At 37.7% G+C, this 21,866-nt stretch overlaps 1 protein-coding gene across 5 annotated transcripts in view; it reads left to right on the top strand.

The window, feature by feature from the left end:
- The window catches only part of fam113 (family with sequence similarity 113), an 89,531-nt gene that overhangs the window by 33,966 nt on the left and 33,699 nt on the right, over positions 1-21,866 (top strand). For all 5 annotated transcript variants that reach the window (XM_028801509.2, XM_051928367.1, XM_051928366.1 and 2 more), the window contains exons 4-6: positions 9,098-9,330; positions 12,929-13,079; positions 17,988-18,231. In XM_028801509.2, the coding sequence (XP_028657342.2) occupies positions 9,098-9,330; positions 12,929-13,079; positions 17,988-18,231 (628 nt within the window). The remainder of the gene's footprint in view (positions 1-9,097; positions 9,331-12,928; positions 13,080-17,987; positions 18,232-21,866) is intronic.

Genomic DNA, 21,866 nt, shown 5'->3' with positions numbered 1-21,866 from the left:
ATATGATCAGAAACAGTGGCTGCGAGAGCAGAGATCAAGTCATTTTGGATTGAGTGGGACATACCAGAAAACACAGCTGATGACTGAAATTGTGTGGCCAAGACAGAGTCATATTTAGCTAATGTTTCTGTAAATTCCCTGTAATTCCCCTTATTTGCTGATTCACTACTCTCCTCATGCCCCCTGAATGCTAGCTCCTGACGGCCAAGCAAGGAAGTAACCTCAATTAAGACGGTTTAGGAAGGCCCTGTTTTTTTTTTTTTTTGTTTTTTTTTACTGTTTCATTATGTTTTCCCACCAAATGCGAAGACCTTCATTGATTGCATGTTAAACCCTGACCCTGCCCAGACAACTTAACCTTGCACATGAACTCACATGTTCTTTACACTTTTCATGCCTTTTGTATGCCCTGTCAAAGTTACCCAGATCCCCAAAACCCACGTTTGACCAAACACATCCCATTACCTGAGAAGGTTTCGTCAAGAGGCATGGCCAACAGTACATTTTCTTTGTAACAGCACTTCCAGTCAGCCAGTTCACCTTGTCATACCAGGAGAGCTGAAAAGACCTGTTATTTTTTTCCTGATTTTTGCACCAGATCAATCTTGGGCGTTGGTCTGCCCTGCCGTTTAATTCTGAGTCTCTCCTCGTAAGGAAGACTACTAAATGGTTTTGCCAAAAGCAGGTCAACAATATTAGCACCGTCTGCCATTATGCACAGCTTGCTAGCTGGCTAGTTTCCCCTTCCACGAGCTACTTTAATTATATGAACGAACTAACTTTACTTTGTGCTGAAACAAGGAGCAAAGTCAAGAACGCTATATGTTTTTTTTTTTTTTTTTTTTTTATTTAAAGAATAATTTGTACAAACAAAAATGGTTTATATCACCAGCAAATAATACAGAGTGCAGCAGTTTGTCGTACGACTTCACCTGCAAATCCGCATGGGACTGAACTCGAATCTCTATAGTGCTGATGTATACTTAAGACATGCTGTCAATCAAAAAAGGGGTTCCGCCCTTTAAACAGCTCCTCCAATCATCATGCAGCAGCCCAGCGTCCTGGCCCGCCCACTGCTTCATTCACGAAGTGACGATTTTCGTGCATTTATCCAATTACTGTCCAGCTTTTCTGCAGTGAAAAAAGCTCCTCTGTGCTTGCCCATAAAGCTACAGTGAAGCTGGGCTTCAGTAGGGTTTAACGCGCTGTGCTGCACGGAAATGTATGACAACAAAATCGCGTCAAACAATCTACAATAAACTAGGGGGCTTCGCTCGCCAACCCCTGGCGTTGGGGCATGACAAAGAGTGAGATGTATGAATTAGATATAGAATAGTGTGCCGGTTTGGATGATGCCTATATAAATAAAAAATATATAGAATAGTGTGCAGGTTTGGATGATGCCTATATAAATAAAAAATAGAGTGTTTGGCATAGAGTAATGTTTTATTGGAATATTTCTTTGTATACAACATTAGTAGTAAAGATGGTGTCTTGTCTTTGAGTCTTCCTTGGCATGGATCATTTATAACTTTAACTTTAACGTCAGATGAACGTCGAACACGTGAGAAGGCAACATAAAGTTGTCCATGTCCAAAAACGGGTTCAGAGAGGTAGATGCCAACCTTGTCCATGGCTTGTCCTTGTGATTTGTTGATGGTCATGGCAAATGCAGGTTTAATGGGGAACTGTCGGCGTTTCAATGTAAAAGGTAAATCCAGGTCAGAACTCGTAAGGTCAATTCTAGGAATGAGAACAGTATTGTTAGCATGTGATTCTGTAAGAACTGTTGCTTGAATAACACCGTTTTTAAGGGTAAGGTTGTGTTGTGGTCATCCGTCTGGGTTAATAGTGTTCAAATATTCTAAGGGGAAATTCAGATGTTCATTGTTGTCATCAGAGTCAACTTTGTCAGAGCTTAGAAAGAGCCGTGTCTCTCCAGGAAGTAATGAAATGACCTGGTTATTAATGTGATTAACATTAATATTTTTTGGACATAATATAGTGCGTTTTGTTAACCACATATGCGAAAGCAGTATGGGCCATTGCCTTTTGGTGGCCTGATATGTACTCCGGTAGATGCAAAAGCAAATGAACTATTGTAGGATGTAATGCAGTTCATAAAGTTTTTACTTTCAGGCACATCGTTAGTTAGAAGCTTCTGTAGATATTCAGGATATGAATGTAAAGGAGGCAGTCTAATCTGCCCCTTTTGACAACAACGTGTAAATTCATTATTTGTATTGCCAGTTGTTTCTTCTGGGAAGTTAAGTGAATGACAATGATTGCAAATGACATTCATTAATCCCAATGAATTTTCCTCAATAGTGGACTCATTATTGAAGGCGTTGTCTGGCGTTGATGTCCGCGACGGGCATGTTTTGCTTGTGGCGTTTGAGTGCCGCGTTGTTGCATGTCCATTATTTGTGACGCACTATTTTGTAGTTTTAATTGATTCGCCTCCGCTTTGCCAAAAGTCCGTTTCAATGTACGTCGTGCATTGTTTGTATCGAGCCTTGTCCGTTTTTGTATGTCGGTCAGTTGAGCTTTCTGCTTTTGGAGTCTTGCTTGCTTGTTTTCTGGCAGGTCATATGCGCGTTGTACACGTCTTCGTTCATTTATTCTGTCTATGCGCTCCCTTTTTTGTATGTCTGAGTCGCGAGCTCTTTCTTTTGAAATCGTGCTTGTTTCGATGCAGCACTTTGAGACGCGCGCTGTATGCGTCTACGTTCATTGTGTCTGTCCATTTGGGCACGTCTCTGTAACGGGGTTACTTGAGCTTTGCGTTTTTTGATCCGAGACATTTTTTCTCCCGGAGTTTCCGAAGCGCGTTGTATGCGCCGCCGTGTATTTTGTTGTTTCATTCGTGTTCGTGTGTTTGGTCCCGTTATCCGATCCGAATCGTTTTGTACCCATGACCGTGTATTCATGACTTGTTTGTTCCTCAGCGTGTGAAATATGGTTAAGTAATAAGGAGGATCGCACTCACTGTTAATATGGAGCCTTTTCTGCAGTTGAACGGTTAATAGTGCTTTATTGTAAGGAGATCCACCTATGCTGACACCTATGCTGCCTAGTGTGAAGGTGTTGAGATGACGTATGTTTAATATGGACGTTTCCTTTAGATATGTGGCTTTGGGTGTCACTTCTTATTGATGTGTGGGGGGGGGGGGTGAGGATTGTTGTTGCGCGAGCGTCTTCTTTCTTTTTGTGTTCCATGGGCTTGTTAAATCCCCCTCTTGGTGTGTGTCCTGTCCGGTGCCTGTAGGGGGGGGGGGGGGTGCCTTGCTGTTGTGCACGAGTGTCTTCTTTTTTTTTGTGTGCTAGTTTCGTGTGCAATGGGTTTCGTGCTTTGCCTGCGTTTGACTACTTTTTTCTGTGCCTTTTCCTTTTTTGTGTGCTCACGCCGCCTCATTTCTTTGACTCCTTTTTTCTGTGGTCTTGTCCGCCTCTCGCGGCCTCTCATCCACTTCTCGCGGCTCCTCATTTCTTGGGGCGCCTACGCAGTACGTCTTTTTGCGGCTACGGCCCATGGCCGGATGTCCCTGCGTCCATCCGGTTTAGCATTCTCGGTTAGTAATATGGATACCTGATTCTGAACGAGCTAGTCATGAAGTTGAACGCGTTCTAGCACACTTTTATTAAAACCAATATAAATACGACAGTGCATATATGAGCATTTATTTTCTGACATAGTAGAGGAAGCGGAGCTTCCCTTTGTAGTCTTAGAGCAGTCGCCACTGATGAATATATACAACCTTCGTTTAGTAATATAGATCTGCTGCAGGTATCCCATAGCAAAATGCTGCATTATTCATTACTCATTTTGATTTGCTACATCAGTATATTTGCCTACCAAGAAGTTGAGTTTTGATAGGCAGAAGTATTGCAGTAAATGTATGATAGCCTTAAGGTGAAAAAGTGAGCAGTTTGTGTCCTGGCTGTAAGCATTACACATTTTAATCCAACTTTAACTTCAGCATTTTGGATTTATAAGGTATTGCTCAAATTTTGATCTGGAGGGGACAAGCTAGTCAATCGCTTCACAATTCTTTTTTCTTAACACCCATAACACACACTTCAGTGTAGTAATTGAGCTTGGAGAGGTTTCCTGTTTTTAGTCTTTGCTAATCCCTGTCAATCAGCTTATTTGTTGCTTTCCTGTTTTTCAAGTTGGTCTCTGGCATACCTATTAGCCGTATAGGTTTTGTTTTGGCTGGTGGGTTAATAGGACATTTTTCTAGATGATGATGATGCTTTTTTTTTTTTTATTTGTATTTTATCTCCTTTAAATAGAAAAAAGTGCACGTTTTACCTTTTCTGACCATAATTGGATTTCTTTGCCCTTGGTCCAGGAAAAAGTTGGTTGTCTATCAAGAGTAGTTTGCAGTCCAATATTAGGATTTGAGAAGAGTACAGGTTTTATCCTTATATGAGTTTACTGAACATCTTGATTGTTAAACTGATAAGGGGTTTTTATTTTAAGACTAACTTGTTCAATAAAAATTAAAAGGCAAAGTGTAGCAGTGAAAGTTATTGGCAGTCCGTTCATTTAGACCACTTTGCCAAGTCTAATACTTAAATTTAAAAGTTGTATGTATTGGCTGTTCGCCCTTTATTTCATATTTAACATATTCAGTCATGTGAAGCACACATACTCCATGGAAAACTGACTTTTTTCAAAGTATTTGATCAGGTAACAACATTTATTTATATAGCACATTTTCATATAAATCAGGGGTCTCCAACCTTTTTTCCCTCCTGAGACTTACTTTTACAACATGAAAATGGCAGAGAGTTACTCATGTTTTCTAACGTTTATTCTCATAGCTTATTTCAACCCAAACAAACTGAATAAGCATGTTTTGCCTGAACATTTACAAAATGTTGGTGTCCACAACTCATTTGCATTAAAACATCACAAAAAATATTTAGTTCACCTGCAAGTGCATTTTGTATGTCTATGTGCATTTTCTAGTGTATCCCACACTATTGAATTAAAACATGAATGCTGTCAAAACAAAACAATGCAATTCCAAATACACAGATATTACTTATTCATTTGTTATTTTGTTACATGTCACTGTTTCATATCATAAGAGTATTCACATGTCCAGTTGCGTGTGTGATATGTTTTTTAATGAGATGACTGGCACTGCATGAAGTCAACAAGAGAGGTGTATGGTGGAGTGTAGCCACTTCGGTTCACTCTTATGGAGTCATTTAAATGTTCATCTGTCAATCTTGTTCTGAACTTTTGATTTCATGACATTCATGGTCAGAAAAGGCAGACTCGCAGAGGTATGTAGACCCAAACAAAGTAGACATTTTCAGAGCTGCTTGATGAAGATTCTTATAGTTATCAGGCTCTACTAAGCACCAGAAATGCTGAGAATGCTGTTTGGACTTGAACTGCACATTATTTTGAAGGGTTACTAATATATAAAATCCAATGTGTCTGTCTGTATGTCTATCCACTTTTCACGAGTGAACTACTTAACGGATTTAGATCACGGTTTTTTTTTTATAATTTGCTTGAACATTCTGGTTGATTTTTGCGACTTCTCATTTCGCTGTGTATTATAGTTTGCTTGTGGTACCGATTTAATTTGCATGAATCCGAGAAAAAGGCAGTGGACCGAGGGGAGGGGCCTTCCTCACTCACTCCGTGGCTTCAGGGCGTGTTCCTTAACTTTGCTTAGCTAGCGAACAAGAAAACAATTGAATTCAACTTTGTTTGATAAAGTATTACTTAGGTCTTGATGAGTTTGAGTCCGGATATTCTCCTTTAAGTATGTGCCACATTGAAAAAATAGATTGCAGTTCAGATTCTGGATCATGATATGATTCTTTTGGAAAGATTGCCCACCCGTAATTTGACTAATCAAGTTTTCAAATTTATGTAGGATTCATTAATCCTTTGGCAAGCTACTTGGAAAAGGGTTGCGAGCTACTGGTAGCTCGCGAGCGATGTGTTGGAGACCCAAGATATAAATGATGTAGCACAAAGTGCTTTACAAGATGAAGAAAAAATGTATAAAATAATTTAAGATTAGGCAATGCTAAGAGAGAGAATAAAGTAAGGTCCGATGGTTAGGAGGACCAAAAAAACAAAATCCAGAGGTCTGGAGAAAAGAAAAAAAAAAAAAAAACCTCTACAGGGGTTTCAAGGCCATGAGAGCGCACAGCCCCCACAGAAAACTGGAAAAAGAACAGCAGAGAAAGTAGGGATTAGTACGGCTTTTTAGCAGCTTTTTTTAAAGTGCTCCACTGTATTAGCCTGGTAGATTTCTATCAGTAAATTATTCCAGATTTTAGATGCAGAACAGCAGAAGGCTGCCTCACCACTTTTTAAGTTTAGCTCTTAGAATTTATAAGCAGACACTCATTTGAAGATCTAAGGTTATGATTTGGAATTTACAGTCAAGGCCAAAAGTTTTGAGAATGATACAAGTATTGGTTTTCTCAAAGTGTGATGCTCGTGTTTTTAGATCTAGATGTTTCTATGGCATATGGAAGTATAATTAAAAGCATTTCATAAGTTTCAAAGGCTTTTATTGACAATTACATAATGTTTTATGAAAAGTCAATATTTGCAGTGTTGGCCCTTTTTTCAAGTCCTCTGCAATTCACCCTGGCATGTTGTCAATCAACTTCTGGGCCAAATCCTGACAGATGGCAGCCCATTCTTGCATAATCAGTGCTTGGAGTTTGTCAGAATTTATTCGTGGCTGTGTTCTTAGGCAGAACTGTGAGTGAGCCAACTCCCTTGGCTGAGAAGCAACCCCACACATGAATGGTCTCGGGATGCTTTACTGTTGGCATGACACAGAACTGATGGTAGCACTCGCCCTTTCTTCATTAGACACTTTTTTTTTTCCCAGATGACCTAAACAATTGGAAAGGGGATTCCTCAGAGAAAATGACTTTACCCCAGTCCTCAGCAATCCAATCCCTGTACCTTTTGCAGAATATCAGTCTGTCCCTGATGATTTTTCTTGGAGAGAGGTGGCTTCTTTGCTGCCCTTCTTGACACCCGGCCATCCTCCAAAAGTCTTCGCCTCACTCTGTGTGCAGATGTACTCACACCTGCCTGCTGCCATTCCTGAACAAGCTCTGCACTGGTGGTGCCCTGATCCTGAGCCATGAATAAAGAATGATACCAAAACATTCTCAGAGTGCAATTTCCCCCAACCATTCAAGAACAGTTTGGTGAAGAACAATGCCTTTTCCAGCATGATATATCACCGTGCTATAAGGCAAAAGTGATAACTAAGTGGCTTGGGGAACAAAACCTTAATATTTTGGGTCTATGGCCAGGAAACTTCCCAAACCTTAATCCCATTGAGATCTTGTGGTTAATCCTCAAGAGGTGGGTGGACAAACAAAAACCAACAAATTCTGACAAACTCCAAGCATTGATTATGCAAGAATGGGCTGTCATCAGTCAGGATTTGGCCCAGAAATTGATTGATTAGCATACCAGGGCAAATGGCAGAGGTCAGGGTGGGGGAAGGGCCAACAGTACAAATATTGACTCTTTGCATAAACTTAATGTAATTGTCAATAAAAACCTTTGAAACTTATGAATATGAAATGCTTGTAATTTATACTCGGAAATGAAGTTCAGCACGCATATGAGACTGACAAGGGATTTAAAAAAAAAAAAAAGGGTTGCCCAAGTGATTTGAAATCATTCATTCCATTGTAAAGAACGTCTGCAAATTCAGCTCAAGAGTTGAATGTATAACATTAAGACTCCAAGAACCCCAAAATTTCATAGTGGGATCACAGATACTTCCTGCAAAATGTGGTGTCAACATGCAGGTGCCTACAGTCCAAAGACATTACACAAATTTGACCTGCTAGTGAGTGTTCAAGAAAAAAGTCTTTGCCTTTTATGTTCAATGGTAAACTATATTCTTGCTCCAAAGTTCTTTAGGGACCGCATAGACATGGTGTTTTGGAACAATGTGCTCTGGACAGATGAATCAAAGATGTATAGCTACAATAACAGTAGACATGTATGGTGCAAACCAAAGACTGCATCTTAGGAGAAGAACCTGTACCAACTGTGAAGCCTGGTTGTGGAAATGTAATGTTTTTTGGGTTTCTTTGCTTCCTCTTGGCCAGCACAGCTTGCAGTCATTGAGTTAACTCTGAGTTCTGCATTGTACCAATCAGTCCAGTAGTTAAAGCTGAACCTGAAATGGATCATTTAACATCATGATAATGAACCAAAGGATATTAGCAAGTCAACCAAGGAATGGCTCAAAAAGAAGAAATGGAGGGTTATGGATTAGCCTAGTCAAAGTCCTAACGTGAAATGTTGTGGGGTAGTTGAAATGGGCAGTACATGCAAGAAAACCTACAAACATCTTGCAACTGAAGGAATTTTGCATGGTGCAGTGTGTTTTTTATATATATATATATATTTTAAAAAATAAAATAAAATAATACAAAAAAAAAGTGTGAGACTTGAGAGGAGAGGTTAAGAGCACGAGCTGATATAGCACATTGCCGCACCCACCACATGACAAACCAACTCAGGATCCCAGATTAGGACCTGAGTGCAGCCTTGCAACGGGTGACACCTGTGCCCCACACTAGTTCAGATGAAATGGAACTTTTTTTTTTTTTTAATTATTATTATATAACTCTGGCTGGAGTGCCAATCTTGCCACCAACCCCCAAGTTTTCCCCGTAAATTGCAGGGCTGGATGCAGATTAACATCATACCCAGGACGAATGTCAGACTTGCAGTTATGCAAAATGCCTACAAGATGTCATTTCTGCTGAAGTGGCAATAACACCTTCTGAAGCTGAAGGTGTAATTACTTTTAACCCAATAGACCTTTAGATCCGTTGATATTTTTGTTGAATAAATGATTGAATAGGGATTTTTTTCCTTTTGTGCGGGTTGTTGTTTCTTTGATCAAGTATATTACCTTTAATTTGTAGGTACTTTTTGCATATTCAAATATATTGGAAAAAGTCAACTTCCATAGGGTGTACTTACTCTAACAAGATTGTACATTTGTTTAGGTTTTTGTGGAACTTGACGTTTGAGTACTAACCAGTTTGTGTGTCTCACTAGGGAGAACTAAACTTTGAGTGTGATCAACTGGTTGAAGGTGGAAAGATTGGTGGACTAAACAATGGTACAGCATACAGAGAGGTGCGACAGTTTTGCACTGCTCATCACTTAGTTAGGTTCTACTTCCTGACCCGTATTTATTCAACCTATATGGAAAGTATCCTTGCCGACTTCAAAGGTGGCCCCCAGCCTGATGTTGTCATTATGAACTCCTGTGTGTGGGATGTTTCTCGGTAAGTACTGTGTTTTTTGTATTGAAAGTTGTATGGATTTGCTTATGTATAATCGGCATAGTATTGACTTTTAAGAATGTTTAAATCTAGGTCTACCATGAGATTCATGGATACAAGTTTGCCTTGATACTACCATTTCATTCTGCTAAACTGAAGAAAGCCAATCTGGGAAAGAGGACAAGGACAAGAGTGCTGTGGAATATGTGAAGTATTTTAAACTTCAGTACTGCAAATGCAACACACAGTATAGCCATGACTTGGTTACTCAAAATTTATTAACCTTTGGAGCTTAAATAAATTTTATTTGAAGTGTTTCAACCATCCAACAGCCCATTGATGCTCATTTTGAAATCTAAGTGATTAATGCAAGGTATTTTAAAATCAGTATGTCTCAAATAGTTAAATTCAGTTCTTCTAAAGTACCTTCTCCATTTTGTAGTTACTCTACTTCAGGCCTATTACTGAAGAAGCGTGATAAAATTGTAAGCATTTGAATGATTAAATGGCTAGAAAGAGCAGCTATAAAAGGTGACTGAAGTACTGATAAATAGAAAGTACAATGTTCATATGCAACTTTTAAGCTTGTTACTTACCTACAGTAATTGTTAATAAATTAGGTGATTGCCTCAGCCATTGCACTATGTACCTATACTGGGGAATATGAATGAACAAATGATTATGGAAAGAGTTGACATAGTCCTAAAAGCCTGCCTTGAATACCTCATTTCTATAAGTGTCTCTTTTTTTTCTTAAGTGCAGGAAGTCGTAATATTAATCAAAATTATTTCAAAAGAACAATGAACTGTAAGACAGATGGAATGAACAATATTTGTTTCCTGTTTTTCATAAGATTCCAAACTGGTTGATTCAAAAAAGGGAAATAATAAAATTTAGAGAGATGAATAATTTCCAATGTAGTTTTTATGATTAGTAATCAGTAACATGCCCACCCAGGAGGATGACATAATAATGTGGGATTTGAAAAATAAATTTTAGCTTGGTTAATTGGCAGTTTTCCCTTTGACGAAGGTTATTATTCAAATTAGTCTGCAAAGCTCCTTTTTTATTTACCTTGCCTTTCTTTTTTGTAATAGGTGGGTCTCCGGCTTTTAGACTTTTTTTTTATATCAAGGTTACTGAAGTACACTTGTTTTAAGAAATGGGTGTAGACTAGACACACAGACAAACAAACCTATGGGCTGGCTGTTTACTGGTTTCAAAGTTCTACTTCATCTTGTCACAGGAATAGTTTTAGAGTGCCAAGTCTTTTTGGATGATATCTGATGTTGTTTCTCTAGGTTTGTGTAGAAGATTCTTCATGCATTGCAGTGCACTGTCTCCCTTTTGCTACATAATTCTTGTCAATGCTGTGGTGCTGATTCCTCAGCTTGTCTTCTGCTGTCTTTTGCCACTTCAAAAGGGAAAGGCGTTACTCATTCTGGCCCAAGTGTTCAGATGCTGAAGTTCCCTTCTTAAAGTAGTGGCGCCTCGGACTACTGGTACACAGCTTTGGCTTAATGGATTGGGTCTCTGCTTCAGGTTCACAGAGAGAACTTCAGCTTCTCATAGAGAGGGGGGGCTCATAATATAGGTTTAGGAGACCAGGTTTCAGAAGGTCATGTTGCATATTTCCCCTATCCCTGAGATACCCAGAGAGCATCCCCAGGGATTCCGCGAGTGTCCAGCAAATATCCCAGAGAGCTGCATTAGGATGGTGCAGAGAGATTTAAGGTCAGATTGAACCTCCTCCTGATTGGATTAAAATTACTTCCAGTTATAAAACCACACCAGTTATATTGTTTTGTTTTAAACAAAGAAAAAAACAACCAGCTGAGAACCTATTTCCAAATAAACATGAGATCATTTTTTTTAAAGAAAATTGTCTTCATGGTGATTTTTAATATATTTTATTGTAAGATTTTATTGCAGAACTTCACCACATCCTGTGAGGAAGTGTTCCTAGAAAATAAGTTTAGACCACTATAAGAGGCAAGTGCACTCGTAAAAAAAAAAAAAAAAAAAAAAATCAGACTGAAAAGGCCTGCTTGCAATAAGTAAAATGTACTTTTTAATTGTGGTTCACCCAGCCACCATCCAGCTGAGTGGCAGATAGATGCCAATGGATACCAGATCTGGATGGCCTGTGGATCTTTGAGAAGGGTAGGAATTTAGAAAGATGACTTCTGGTGGGTATAAGTGAGATCTGTAAGATTTTTCTGATAATGCATCGTTTTTTACTCTTGTATAAAGATGCCGATTTAGGTATGACCAATAAATAGAAATATTACAATAATTTCTTTCTAAACCTTAATTCTTTCTACTAAAAGTGAACTTGTATATTGAATTCCAAACTTAATGAAACATTACAGTAGCTCCATATTGCCAGGTTTCAATATTGGCTTATTTTGTAGCAAATTATGCTGAGCACTGGAAGGTCACATGTTACCGCATTATGGACTTGGAGTATCTCGTAGCATAACAGGAAGATTCCACTAGTGATTTCTTATGCTGCGCTTAAAGATAATAGTATTCCATCTAAGAGTTGTTGAATAACTGGTTTAACCGTGTACTGGATTACATTTTTCCTTACAGTATGAGTTTGGAAAAAACTGTGACTGGTATGCATAGAATTAATTAAAACTTGCAAAATGCATTTTAAAATGTAAAACCTATTCTAACACATTATGAAAGTCTATGCATGCAAAACAAGAGTTTTTATTTTATTTATTTTTTTTAAATCTTGGTGTATTTCTTAGTTAAGTTTTGTTTGTAGATGTGAATGTAAGTTGTGCACTATAAATGAGTCTACCCCTTTAAGAATTATCCCCAGAGTGATCCATGTTTCAACCTGTAAATCCATCTAAACTGGGAACAAAAGCAGAAGAAAGCCATCTTGTGCCGAGTTTCCTTGGCAGCTGCATGAGTAACTAAAGGGTGGTGAAGTGTGTGTATGTGTGTGATTTATTTAAAAAAAAAAAAAAAAAGCTGTGCTTTCAGTTCAAGAGAGGTGAATATCCACTGTTAATTTGAATAGAAAGTTGTTAACCAGCAATTCAGGTAAGAGATGCAGTTGTATGCACAATTAATCAGTAATGGACTGTTTGTTCATTGCATTTCAGTTTAGAAAGTATATACAGATTTGTTATCTTATGAAACTGGCAGTTTTTAATTATACTGCAATGAATTTTTGGCCATACTGGTTCCCCTAAAGGCATATTGCCATCTTGGCATTAAGAACTACTTATCTTAGCTGGTCCTGCACAGAGAAACAGACTAAATGAAGACTGAAAATACATCCATCACTGTAATACCAAATGTTTCTAGGAAGCTAGAGGTCAAGTTCTGTTTTCCATCTTATAACATTCAGTGTAAATGGACATGGTGCACCAAGCAACATGTTTATCAGATTTTTGAAGCAGTTGTAGAAATTGGGCAGTTGATGGCACTCCTGATCAAGCTGATGCAATAAATGTTCAAAGTGTGACGAAAGCTAGCTATGCAGTATTCAAGTAAACAACAGTGCACTTTAATAGAATGCAATTGAACAAAACATTTTTGATCACGTTATTTACATGTTAGAAATTGGTTTGTTTTACAGGTATGGCATAAATTCAATGAAGGAATATAGAATGAATTTGGAAAAGTTCTTTATGAGGTTAAAAGAGATCCTCCTTCCAGAGTCTTTGATTATATGGAACTTAACAATGCCACTTGGCAAAAAAGTGTATGGTGGCTTTCTTGTCCCAGAGGTAAGAGTTTGCAATAATAGAGATTCTTCCTTTTAAATTTTTCTCCGGAAGTGTTTTGGAAATGTATTGTCTAGACCCTTTCTCTCATTTTTGCAAACCTCTAAATTAAAAAAAAATTCACAAAAATGGTAGTATGCACAACATTTCTTCCTTATGGATTATTTCATGGTTATTGTGTAAATGTAAAGTTTTTATTAGACTGTTTGTTTTTGAACAATCTCTACTGAAAGGCTATAGTTTTTGGTCGTCGCTGGAGCCTAATGCCCTATTTCCTGTAGGTTCAATGTATCAACATCAGTGTGTTTTGACTCTTGCGCCGTTTTCTAGGAATGTTGCACCCATGAAAGTTGGGGACTAACTGTATGAGGAAGTGCATAGAGGATGTTACCATCCCAAAGCACCTCCCACATGCCAACCAGAAACCTCTGGTTAATCACTGAGATGTGTGCCTTGCTAAGAGTCCATAATATAATATAATGTACTGTAATAATGTATTCTGTGTGGCGATCACTGCCTGTGCACTCCTGCCGACATAAAAGAAAGCCTATTTTAAGAAGCATGATTAACTTGATGATGATTATGTAAATCTTTATTATTGAGTCGGCTAGGGAACACAGAGTAAGCATTTAACTTGATGTTTTAGTTACAATTTGATTTAAGAAACTCTAGTAAATTTTTAAAATTGATTTTAAGATGTTTACAATGTTCTACTTTTAATTAGAAAGTAAAGTATGAGATTTAATCTCAATTTCCACTTTAAAGTCAACATTTCAACTTTAATCTTGACATAGACCTTTCTTCACTGTGCCCCTTACCACCCCCACCTTCTCTGTGGCCCTAATATGCTTTTGTATGACACTCGGGCACTCACCTTTTCACGTTGACTCTGATATCTGACCAGTTTATTTTGGGCACCGTGTGACTTTCTGAACTTGAACTTTTGAGTGCCATTCCATCAGTTTCCTTTTGTTGCTCATACTACTGCTTAAGTCATGAAATTTTACATTTTTCTTTGCCTCCACGTCACGTTCTTGTATATGCTTTTACCATTGCCTTAACAAAACACTGAATGGAAGGGCTGTTTAAATTGATTTGCATATTCAAATATTGCAATCTGGGTTGAAATTGGGGAGGGGCTGTAGGTGCGTGCATGTGTATTAACAACATTTATATTTGATTTGATTGGGATTTATAAAGGGGAAGTGCATGGAACTTTTTTTTTTTTTTTTTTTACGCACAGTTTTATGCATCTGAATTTTTTTTTTTTGTGCATATTCACATTTCTGTTTTGGTCTGTGCACTATGTTTTAGTATGAATTCTATGCATGGCATTTATGCATGAGACCCCAGGTCTTTCCACAGTTGGACTGTGTTTTGTGTTTAAGACCGCACAAGATTTCCCTTTGGATAGCTTAGACCAGGTATAAATGTTTCCTTACCTTCAATGGCACATTACACAAATTTTGGCAAGAGCAAAGGAATTGAAACTGTTTTCAGAAGGGTTGTGGGTGAGATAGAGATAATTAAGAGATCACTGTTGCTGCAATTAAACGAAAACAAAAAATAAACTTTAATATTCAAGCTTACTGGTATTTGGGCAAATTTTAACAGGGATAATATGAGAGCATAATGGTTTGAAGTGACCTAGAAGAGTGTAGGCAACTGCATGTGGACATGTTATAGCAATGTGCGAGTATCCTACAAAACTGTTAGGTCAGGGTTGTTTGGAGAAGACTACCCTTTCCACATCTCTGCAGAATTCTGCCATATTAATCTATAACTCCTGATGATTAAGCAAAGCTAATTTGCCTGCTTAAACAGAAGTGTAGTCTTTCCAGAACGTAACGTAAAGACAACTGTAATGGGTTAAGATCTCTGTTTATAGCAGTTTAAAGGATACTTTTCAGGGGAAATCTACAGTACAGACCACACAGAGAAGAACATTTCTAAAGACCATGTATAGACAACATGGAAGATCGTGTGCCTCCATGAACTGGTACGGATATTGCATTGCATGCCCACCTAGATAAGAGTGCTACCCTGTATGAAGGGCCATTTTTGATGGGTGTGTCTTCATACAGTAATCCCTCGCTATATCGCGCTTCGACTTTCGCGGCTTCACTCTATCGCGGATTTTATATGTAAGCATATCTAAATATATAACGCGGATTTTTCGCTGCTTCGTGGGTTTCTGCAGACAATGGCTCTTTTTACTTCTGGTACATGCTTCCTCAGTTGGTTTGCCCAGTTGATTTCATACAAGGGACACTATTGGCGGATGACTGAGAAGCTACCTAATCAAGAGCACACAGTTAAGTTCCTGTGTGCTGATTGGCTCGGCGACGGAGTGCTGCATTAACCAGGAAGTCTCATCTCACTCATTCAGTATTAACGTGCTACTGCTTCAGGGGCCGTGTCCAAGCGCCAACAGAAGATGCAAATGATTGCAGAAAGGGTCAAAGTTTTGGATATGTTCAAGGAAGGGAACAGCTACACCGCTGCAGGACACCATTACAGCATCAATGAGTCCACGATCCTTTTTATTTAAAAAGGAGGAAAAGCATATAAGATCTACGGCCGCAGTGTCCTTTAACCAGGGCGCAAAACGAGTTGCAAGTGGACGTGATAAGGCAGTAGTCTGGATGGAATCTGCTTTAGGGATTTGGATTGAAGAGTGCTGGAAGAACAACGGCGGTGCTACACAGTCGCCTGAAGAGGCTCCTTTAGAAGAGCTGTAACGCTATCCTTTGTTGTGTAGTAAAATTAAACTCATCGTTATCGGACAAGTCGTCGTGTCATTGTTGGTGAGTAACCATAATTAATTATCTCCGTACAGTACTTATTACATGTACATGGTTTAGTGTCACTGTACACACATTTTACTGTATACAATTTTCTTGCATTGTACGTATTTAGATAGATAGATAGATAGATAGATAGATAGATAGATAGATACTTTATTAATCCCAATGGGAAATTCATTTATTGCTGGTGGCCTGTCTGTTGTAATGGCTGTAACATATATAATAATAATAATAATTCATTACATTTATATAGCGCTTTTCTCAGTATTCAAAGCGCTATCCACACAGGGAGGAACTGGGAAGTGAACCCACAATCTTCCACAGTCTCCTTACTGCAAAGCAGCAGCACTACCACTGCACCACCTGTGAGGACATATGTGATATCGGAGACGCTCAATATCTTTAATATTTAGGTTTTACTGTATATAAACTGTGTTTACATACATAATTTCAACGAATCTTACCTAATATCTAAGAGAATACAAAGGGTTTATGCTGTATAATTGTGCAGGAAATGTTTATAATAGTGTGGGAGAGTTTATAAGGGCTTAAAATTATATAAAAAGAACCATATGAACATATGGTTTCTACTTCGCGGATTTTCACCTTTCGCGGGGGGTTCTGGAACGCAACCCCCGCGATGGAGGAGGGATTACTGTACTATTGCATTGCACATAAAAAGGTTTTACACTAGTTCAGTACTCTGTAGGGGAAGGTTGGCTTTGTAGTAGAAATTTCACTTTCTTGCTGTCAAAGACATGATGCAGCTCCTCTAAGTCACATCACCAGAATTAGAGATAGAGAAGAGGGCAATAAAATTGGGAAGCAAAAGATAACACATTTAAGGAATACTTTGTCCTTAATATTTGCTGTGTAAGTTTTGAGGCTCAACCCAAAATGTTTTATAAAATACAAATGGAGTTTGCAAGGTTAGTCTGCATCTCTTAGAATATTCTTATGTCTGTTTCTTACGTTCTTGCTGTTACATATATGACACAGGAACTCCACTATCCCAGTTCCTTTTTTAATGGTAAATTTTATACATTCTTCTGTAATCCAGCTGAATTGAGCATTTTGCATGAAAGATTGCATACTTCCTAACAATTGCTGAAAAAAGCATTTATAGTGAAGTATCTGATGCTGACATTTACTCAAGTGCGTTAAGTTGATAACATTAACACTTCTGTTTTTATAAGGTATACTTTCTCTGGGCCTCAAGGATGTTGTTACCCAATCATTTTTGCATAAAATCTTTTGCTTAAAGTTGATCTGTCAATATTGTACTGTGTACATTGAAATTTATATAAATATTTTAATATAATTTTAATAACTGCATAGAGTTTGAACTTGTGCGACCACTTTTAAATTTTCTGGAGTTTTTTATGAATGAGGAAAGGTTTAAAAAGTTTAAATTGGCTTTTTCTTTATTGACGGAATTGCATAAATATTCAAGGTTAAGGATGGAAAAGAATGTGTATATATGTTTAAAATATAATCAATTAACAATGGCAATATTATGGTTATAGTATTCAAATCTTCCCATTATTAGAACATGTAGGCATGGGGTTTGTGTGTGTGTGATTTTTATACTCCAGTTCGAAATGGAACATTACCAGAATTCACCTTTATAAAATGCCTAAAAAGCACTGTTGCTCTTTAAGTTGGAAAGAGCTACAGAAAGGGGTTTTAAGGGTGTGGGCCTTCATCAGTCCATGATCTCGCAGTGCAGAAATGGAACTAAATTCATTCCGTTATTTCTGTCCTTAAATCTGACAAAATTCCTGTAATAATGGGTCATACAGTGCCTGAAGTGTTGACCTAGAACCCTAGGGGTTAAAAAGTTTCACCCAAATCTTCTCCTGCCAGGTCTAAAAATCCTGGGAGTAATATTTGATTTTGATACAGAGGGTTATGGGATGGTTATATTTAACTCTGAATATAATATTTTTTAAAGGAGGTCTGTGTTTCACAATTCAACCAAGTTCAGGATAGTTTTAGCTATGATGTGCTGTGTAAGCATTATTTTTTATGGTTAAGTAGTATGAAGTACACTGTTGTAATGGCCGGATTTTCTGATCCAAAAATGTTTTTTTCCCCCCCCCAGATCCAACACATGGAAAAAACCTTGCGCTCTGACATAATTGAAGCCAATTTTTATAGTGCCACACTTGCAGATTCTCATAAATTCGATGTCCTGGACTTGCATTACCACTTTCGCTTTGAACTACAGAATCGTATGAAAGATGGAGTTCACTGGAACCAACTTGCACACCGAAAGCTCACCTTTCTTTTGTTGGGACACATAGCAGAAGCCTGGAATGTTGATCTTCCAGACAACAAGTTGGAAAGTATGTGTTATACATACCCCGTTGGTACTGTTGTGTGCTTTCTTTTCTTTGTTCTTTGCTGTTGAAACCATGAAAAAGTGAAATCCTGTTTTTGTTTTTGAAATGGAACAAAAAAGCAATAAGCTTTCAAAAGCAAACATGACTCCTTAATTTTGCAGTATTCCAAAGCCTTCAGTCAGGCTTACACTATGCTCTACATTCATATTTTGCTATGTTTTTTTCTTTTGAGTTCTGAATGGTTAGAATTGGGAGAGATTTTATAGAACACTTTTCAGAAAGCCAGGCAAATTGTTTGACAGCTTAGTATAGTTTAGTCTGGTTGTCTCCCACTTCATCAAGGTGGGAAAAGCGATGTAGATTGGCAGCTTTTTGAAGAGAGTGAGCAAGATTAATGTCCTATGAGAAGATATTGCAGGAAACATGTAACTGGCTTCTGACTTTTTCTGAATATATATCACTATTTTTTGAGATGGTGTGTACTAACAAAATTAAAGAATTAGATGAGAGATGGCTTAGAAATCTTAAGTGTGGGATATGTCTGGAGCATTCAGGTTAACATACCTGTCTAGAAGTTTGGTTTAAGCATAGAATAAATTGGCTGTCACCTTTTGAGAAAGGAGTCTGTTTGTTTCAGTTACATAGGTTGTTGCATTTATCAGTCTTCAGTTTTAACAAGGAAATTTCCCAGGACATTTTGAGGAAAAAGAGCGTTCAGTATTCACCTTGTTTACCATCTCAGCTATAAACGGGGACAAAGTAGGACTGAAACGTAATGTGACACCATTGCAATAAAGGGTTTAACAGTAGAAGTATAGTCATATGTTCCTAAAAATGACTCAAAAAATGTAAAAATCACTTCCCATCAATGTAAATGGAGACAGAAATGTGTTCTCCGCCCATTGAAAACCTCCCCTCCAATTCTCCCCAATTTCTCAATCTCTTCTAAATGCATGTATAACCATCAACTGTTGTTTTCTTATGTTTGGGATCCAAGAGAGAGAAAAGGTTTTCACTACTTTTTGTTGTTAAATCTACTGTATTGTAGTACCTCCTTGGAATTCATGATATGACTGGGATGAAATTCAAGTGAATGAACAAGTGAGACAAACTTATTATTCCCCCACCCGTTTATCTAAATGCCTATAAATTTCAATGTCACAATGGCCCTTAAACAACGTTTCTTGGATTGAATTGAAGAGCACATGCAGTCAAAAGGCTGGACAGATTAATGGAAAAAAAAGGCCTTCTCTTTTGATTAACTGACAGTGATTATTGCACAGCCTATGTGTGCAAGACATGATACAAGTTTGTTTTACCACAGAATAAGCGTAACTTGCAAATAGATGCCAGCCATGGGAGAGATTTCTTGAATACTAGTTTGATATTCATCTATCACTTCTGCTGACCATTGAAGTTCACATTATGGGTGATTCTATTGTTTAGAACCTGAAATGTTCAACATCTAAGCCCAAGACTTTGTATCCTGTTTCCTTAGTGTATTTGTTTTCGAAATAATAGGAAAGGTCTCTTCAGATTTCAAGTCGCACTGACCAGGAATTTTGAGACTGTGGTGCAGAATACTATTGTAAGTGACATCTGATATAGCCAGTCAGAAGTGCTATAGAAGGACTTCACGTCATTCATTTAAGGCAGGAGAGAGCAGCGTCAGTCCTGGAGGGCCACAGTGACTACAGGTTTTCGCTCCAACCCAATTGCTTAATTAGAAACCAAATCCTTGCCAGTCTCAGACCTTATGTAATTTTTATGGCTTTAGTCTGAAATGCTAGGTTCTTGTATCAGATTTTTTTTTCTAAGGATATCATCCAAATGATTTGAAGCCTAAAAGGGAGAACTTTCAGTCCGTCACATTTTTCTCAAGTGTTTTATTAAACTGAATAGTGCATGATGCATCCACACAGGTGTAAATGGAAACCAGTTAGATGGAGAACTGCTAGCTCATTTGCCATTTTCATCTTATTGCTAATAAGAAGCCATTAAAAATGGTGAATGCAGCTGTTTAAGACTGAAATGAGCAATTAAGGGTTGGGAACCGTAACAAGCAAGACCACTAAAGTGAAGCATCATAATGTCACTTAATTAAAATATTGCTGATGAAGCATTTATGACTCCTCATTAAAAAACTGGGTTGGAACAAAAACATGCAGCCACGGTGGCCCTCCAGGACTGATGTTGCCAACCCCTGATTTAAAGCATTAAGGTGAGGACTCCTAATGGTTTAATGGGAATTACAAGAGATTTGTATCTCTGAAAAACTGTCTGAGATCCTACATTTTTTTTTATTTTTTTTTTTATTTTTTTGGAAAACCCATACTTCTACAGACAAGATGGATTGTGCCCCAGGAGGTCCTTTCTGCAGTAATTCTATAGATAACTGCCATCATGACTACCTAGCCTTATATAAAATGATGGCCTTGACATTAAGGAAATGTAGTAAATATGCAAGTGTTTTTTTCCTAAGGAGGTGATTTATATCTAGCCTATAATTATGAAACAGATTTTTGTAAAGAATGGACAATTTGGTATTTTGTAAGTTTCTTAGTTGTCCTACACATTTACATAATATTTTACTAGTTAATGACCATAGGAAAATAGACTTTGATTGTTTGTGAAATATGGCCCAATACTAAAGGATCTACATTATTGTCTGCCCTCATAAACTCCTTTAACTCTGTTGGTTCATCAAAGAGTGAAGGTTTGGTAAGCACAGTGCAGCCGAAAATTATTTGTACTCTGTGGGGAAAAAAAATGTCAAAAATGAAATTGAGGATGTTGAACAAACTGTTACAAGTGTGTGTTATGTAAAGAAAAACGTAATTCAAATTATGTAATTAACTGCACCGTTGTGCAATTAAAGTTGGTCCATCTGTCTGATCGCTTTTTTTTTAACCATTATGGCAGAGGGCAGGGGAGCAGAATTTTGGCTAACGTGATTTCCTGATGGCCCCCAAACTAGTGTTCTCCAATTATAAGCATGCATACAAGTTTTTAAAATTGAATCGCTGCATTCATGTTCGGCAGCCTGAGTCATGTATGATAGACGGGAAAAAATTCTGTGTTGTGTCAATTATACATCAGAGATCCAAATAATCTGATAATTGGCCTTTGCTAATAAGGCTGGAAATAAAAGAATTTAGGAATCATTTTAGATTAAGATCTGAATTTCATGTCACATATTAAATGCATAAGTATGTAGGCTCAACATACTCATTATGTCATTTAAGTTTAGCGCCGTTTTTGTCTGCTTGATCAAGCAGTATGCTATATACCTACACAGAGTTCATTTTTAATTGAAAAGTGGTCTGTTATTTGGGGGGCTCGATTCCTGGAATTATTAAATAAAAAAAAAAATCCATTATTATAAAACCTTAAAGCAAATTCTTTTTAGTAATCATCAAAATTTTGTCTTGATATAATACACTTGTCCCAGCCCTTCTCCCATTCGTGTTAACATTTCCTTTACTCCCCTTTTGTTACCATTTAATTGCCTCTGGCAATTTTTTCCTGTATTTCTTTCACGGTAGTAGACAATACTTCCCTTCATTTTCAGTTTTAATTTCAGGAGCAAAAAGAACTTGCTGTGAACAACATCTGGTGAATACAGAGGTTGTGAAGTA

Source organism: Erpetoichthys calabaricus, chromosome 5 (assembly GCF_900747795.2).
Source record: "Erpetoichthys calabaricus chromosome 5, fErpCal1.3, whole genome shotgun sequence".
In the NCBI taxonomy this organism is placed as follows: Eukaryota; Metazoa; Chordata; class Cladistia; order Polypteriformes; family Polypteridae; genus Erpetoichthys; species Erpetoichthys calabaricus.
The sequence above is the reverse complement of the archived record's forward strand: the minus strand, read 5'-3'. Positions and strand labels throughout refer to the sequence as shown.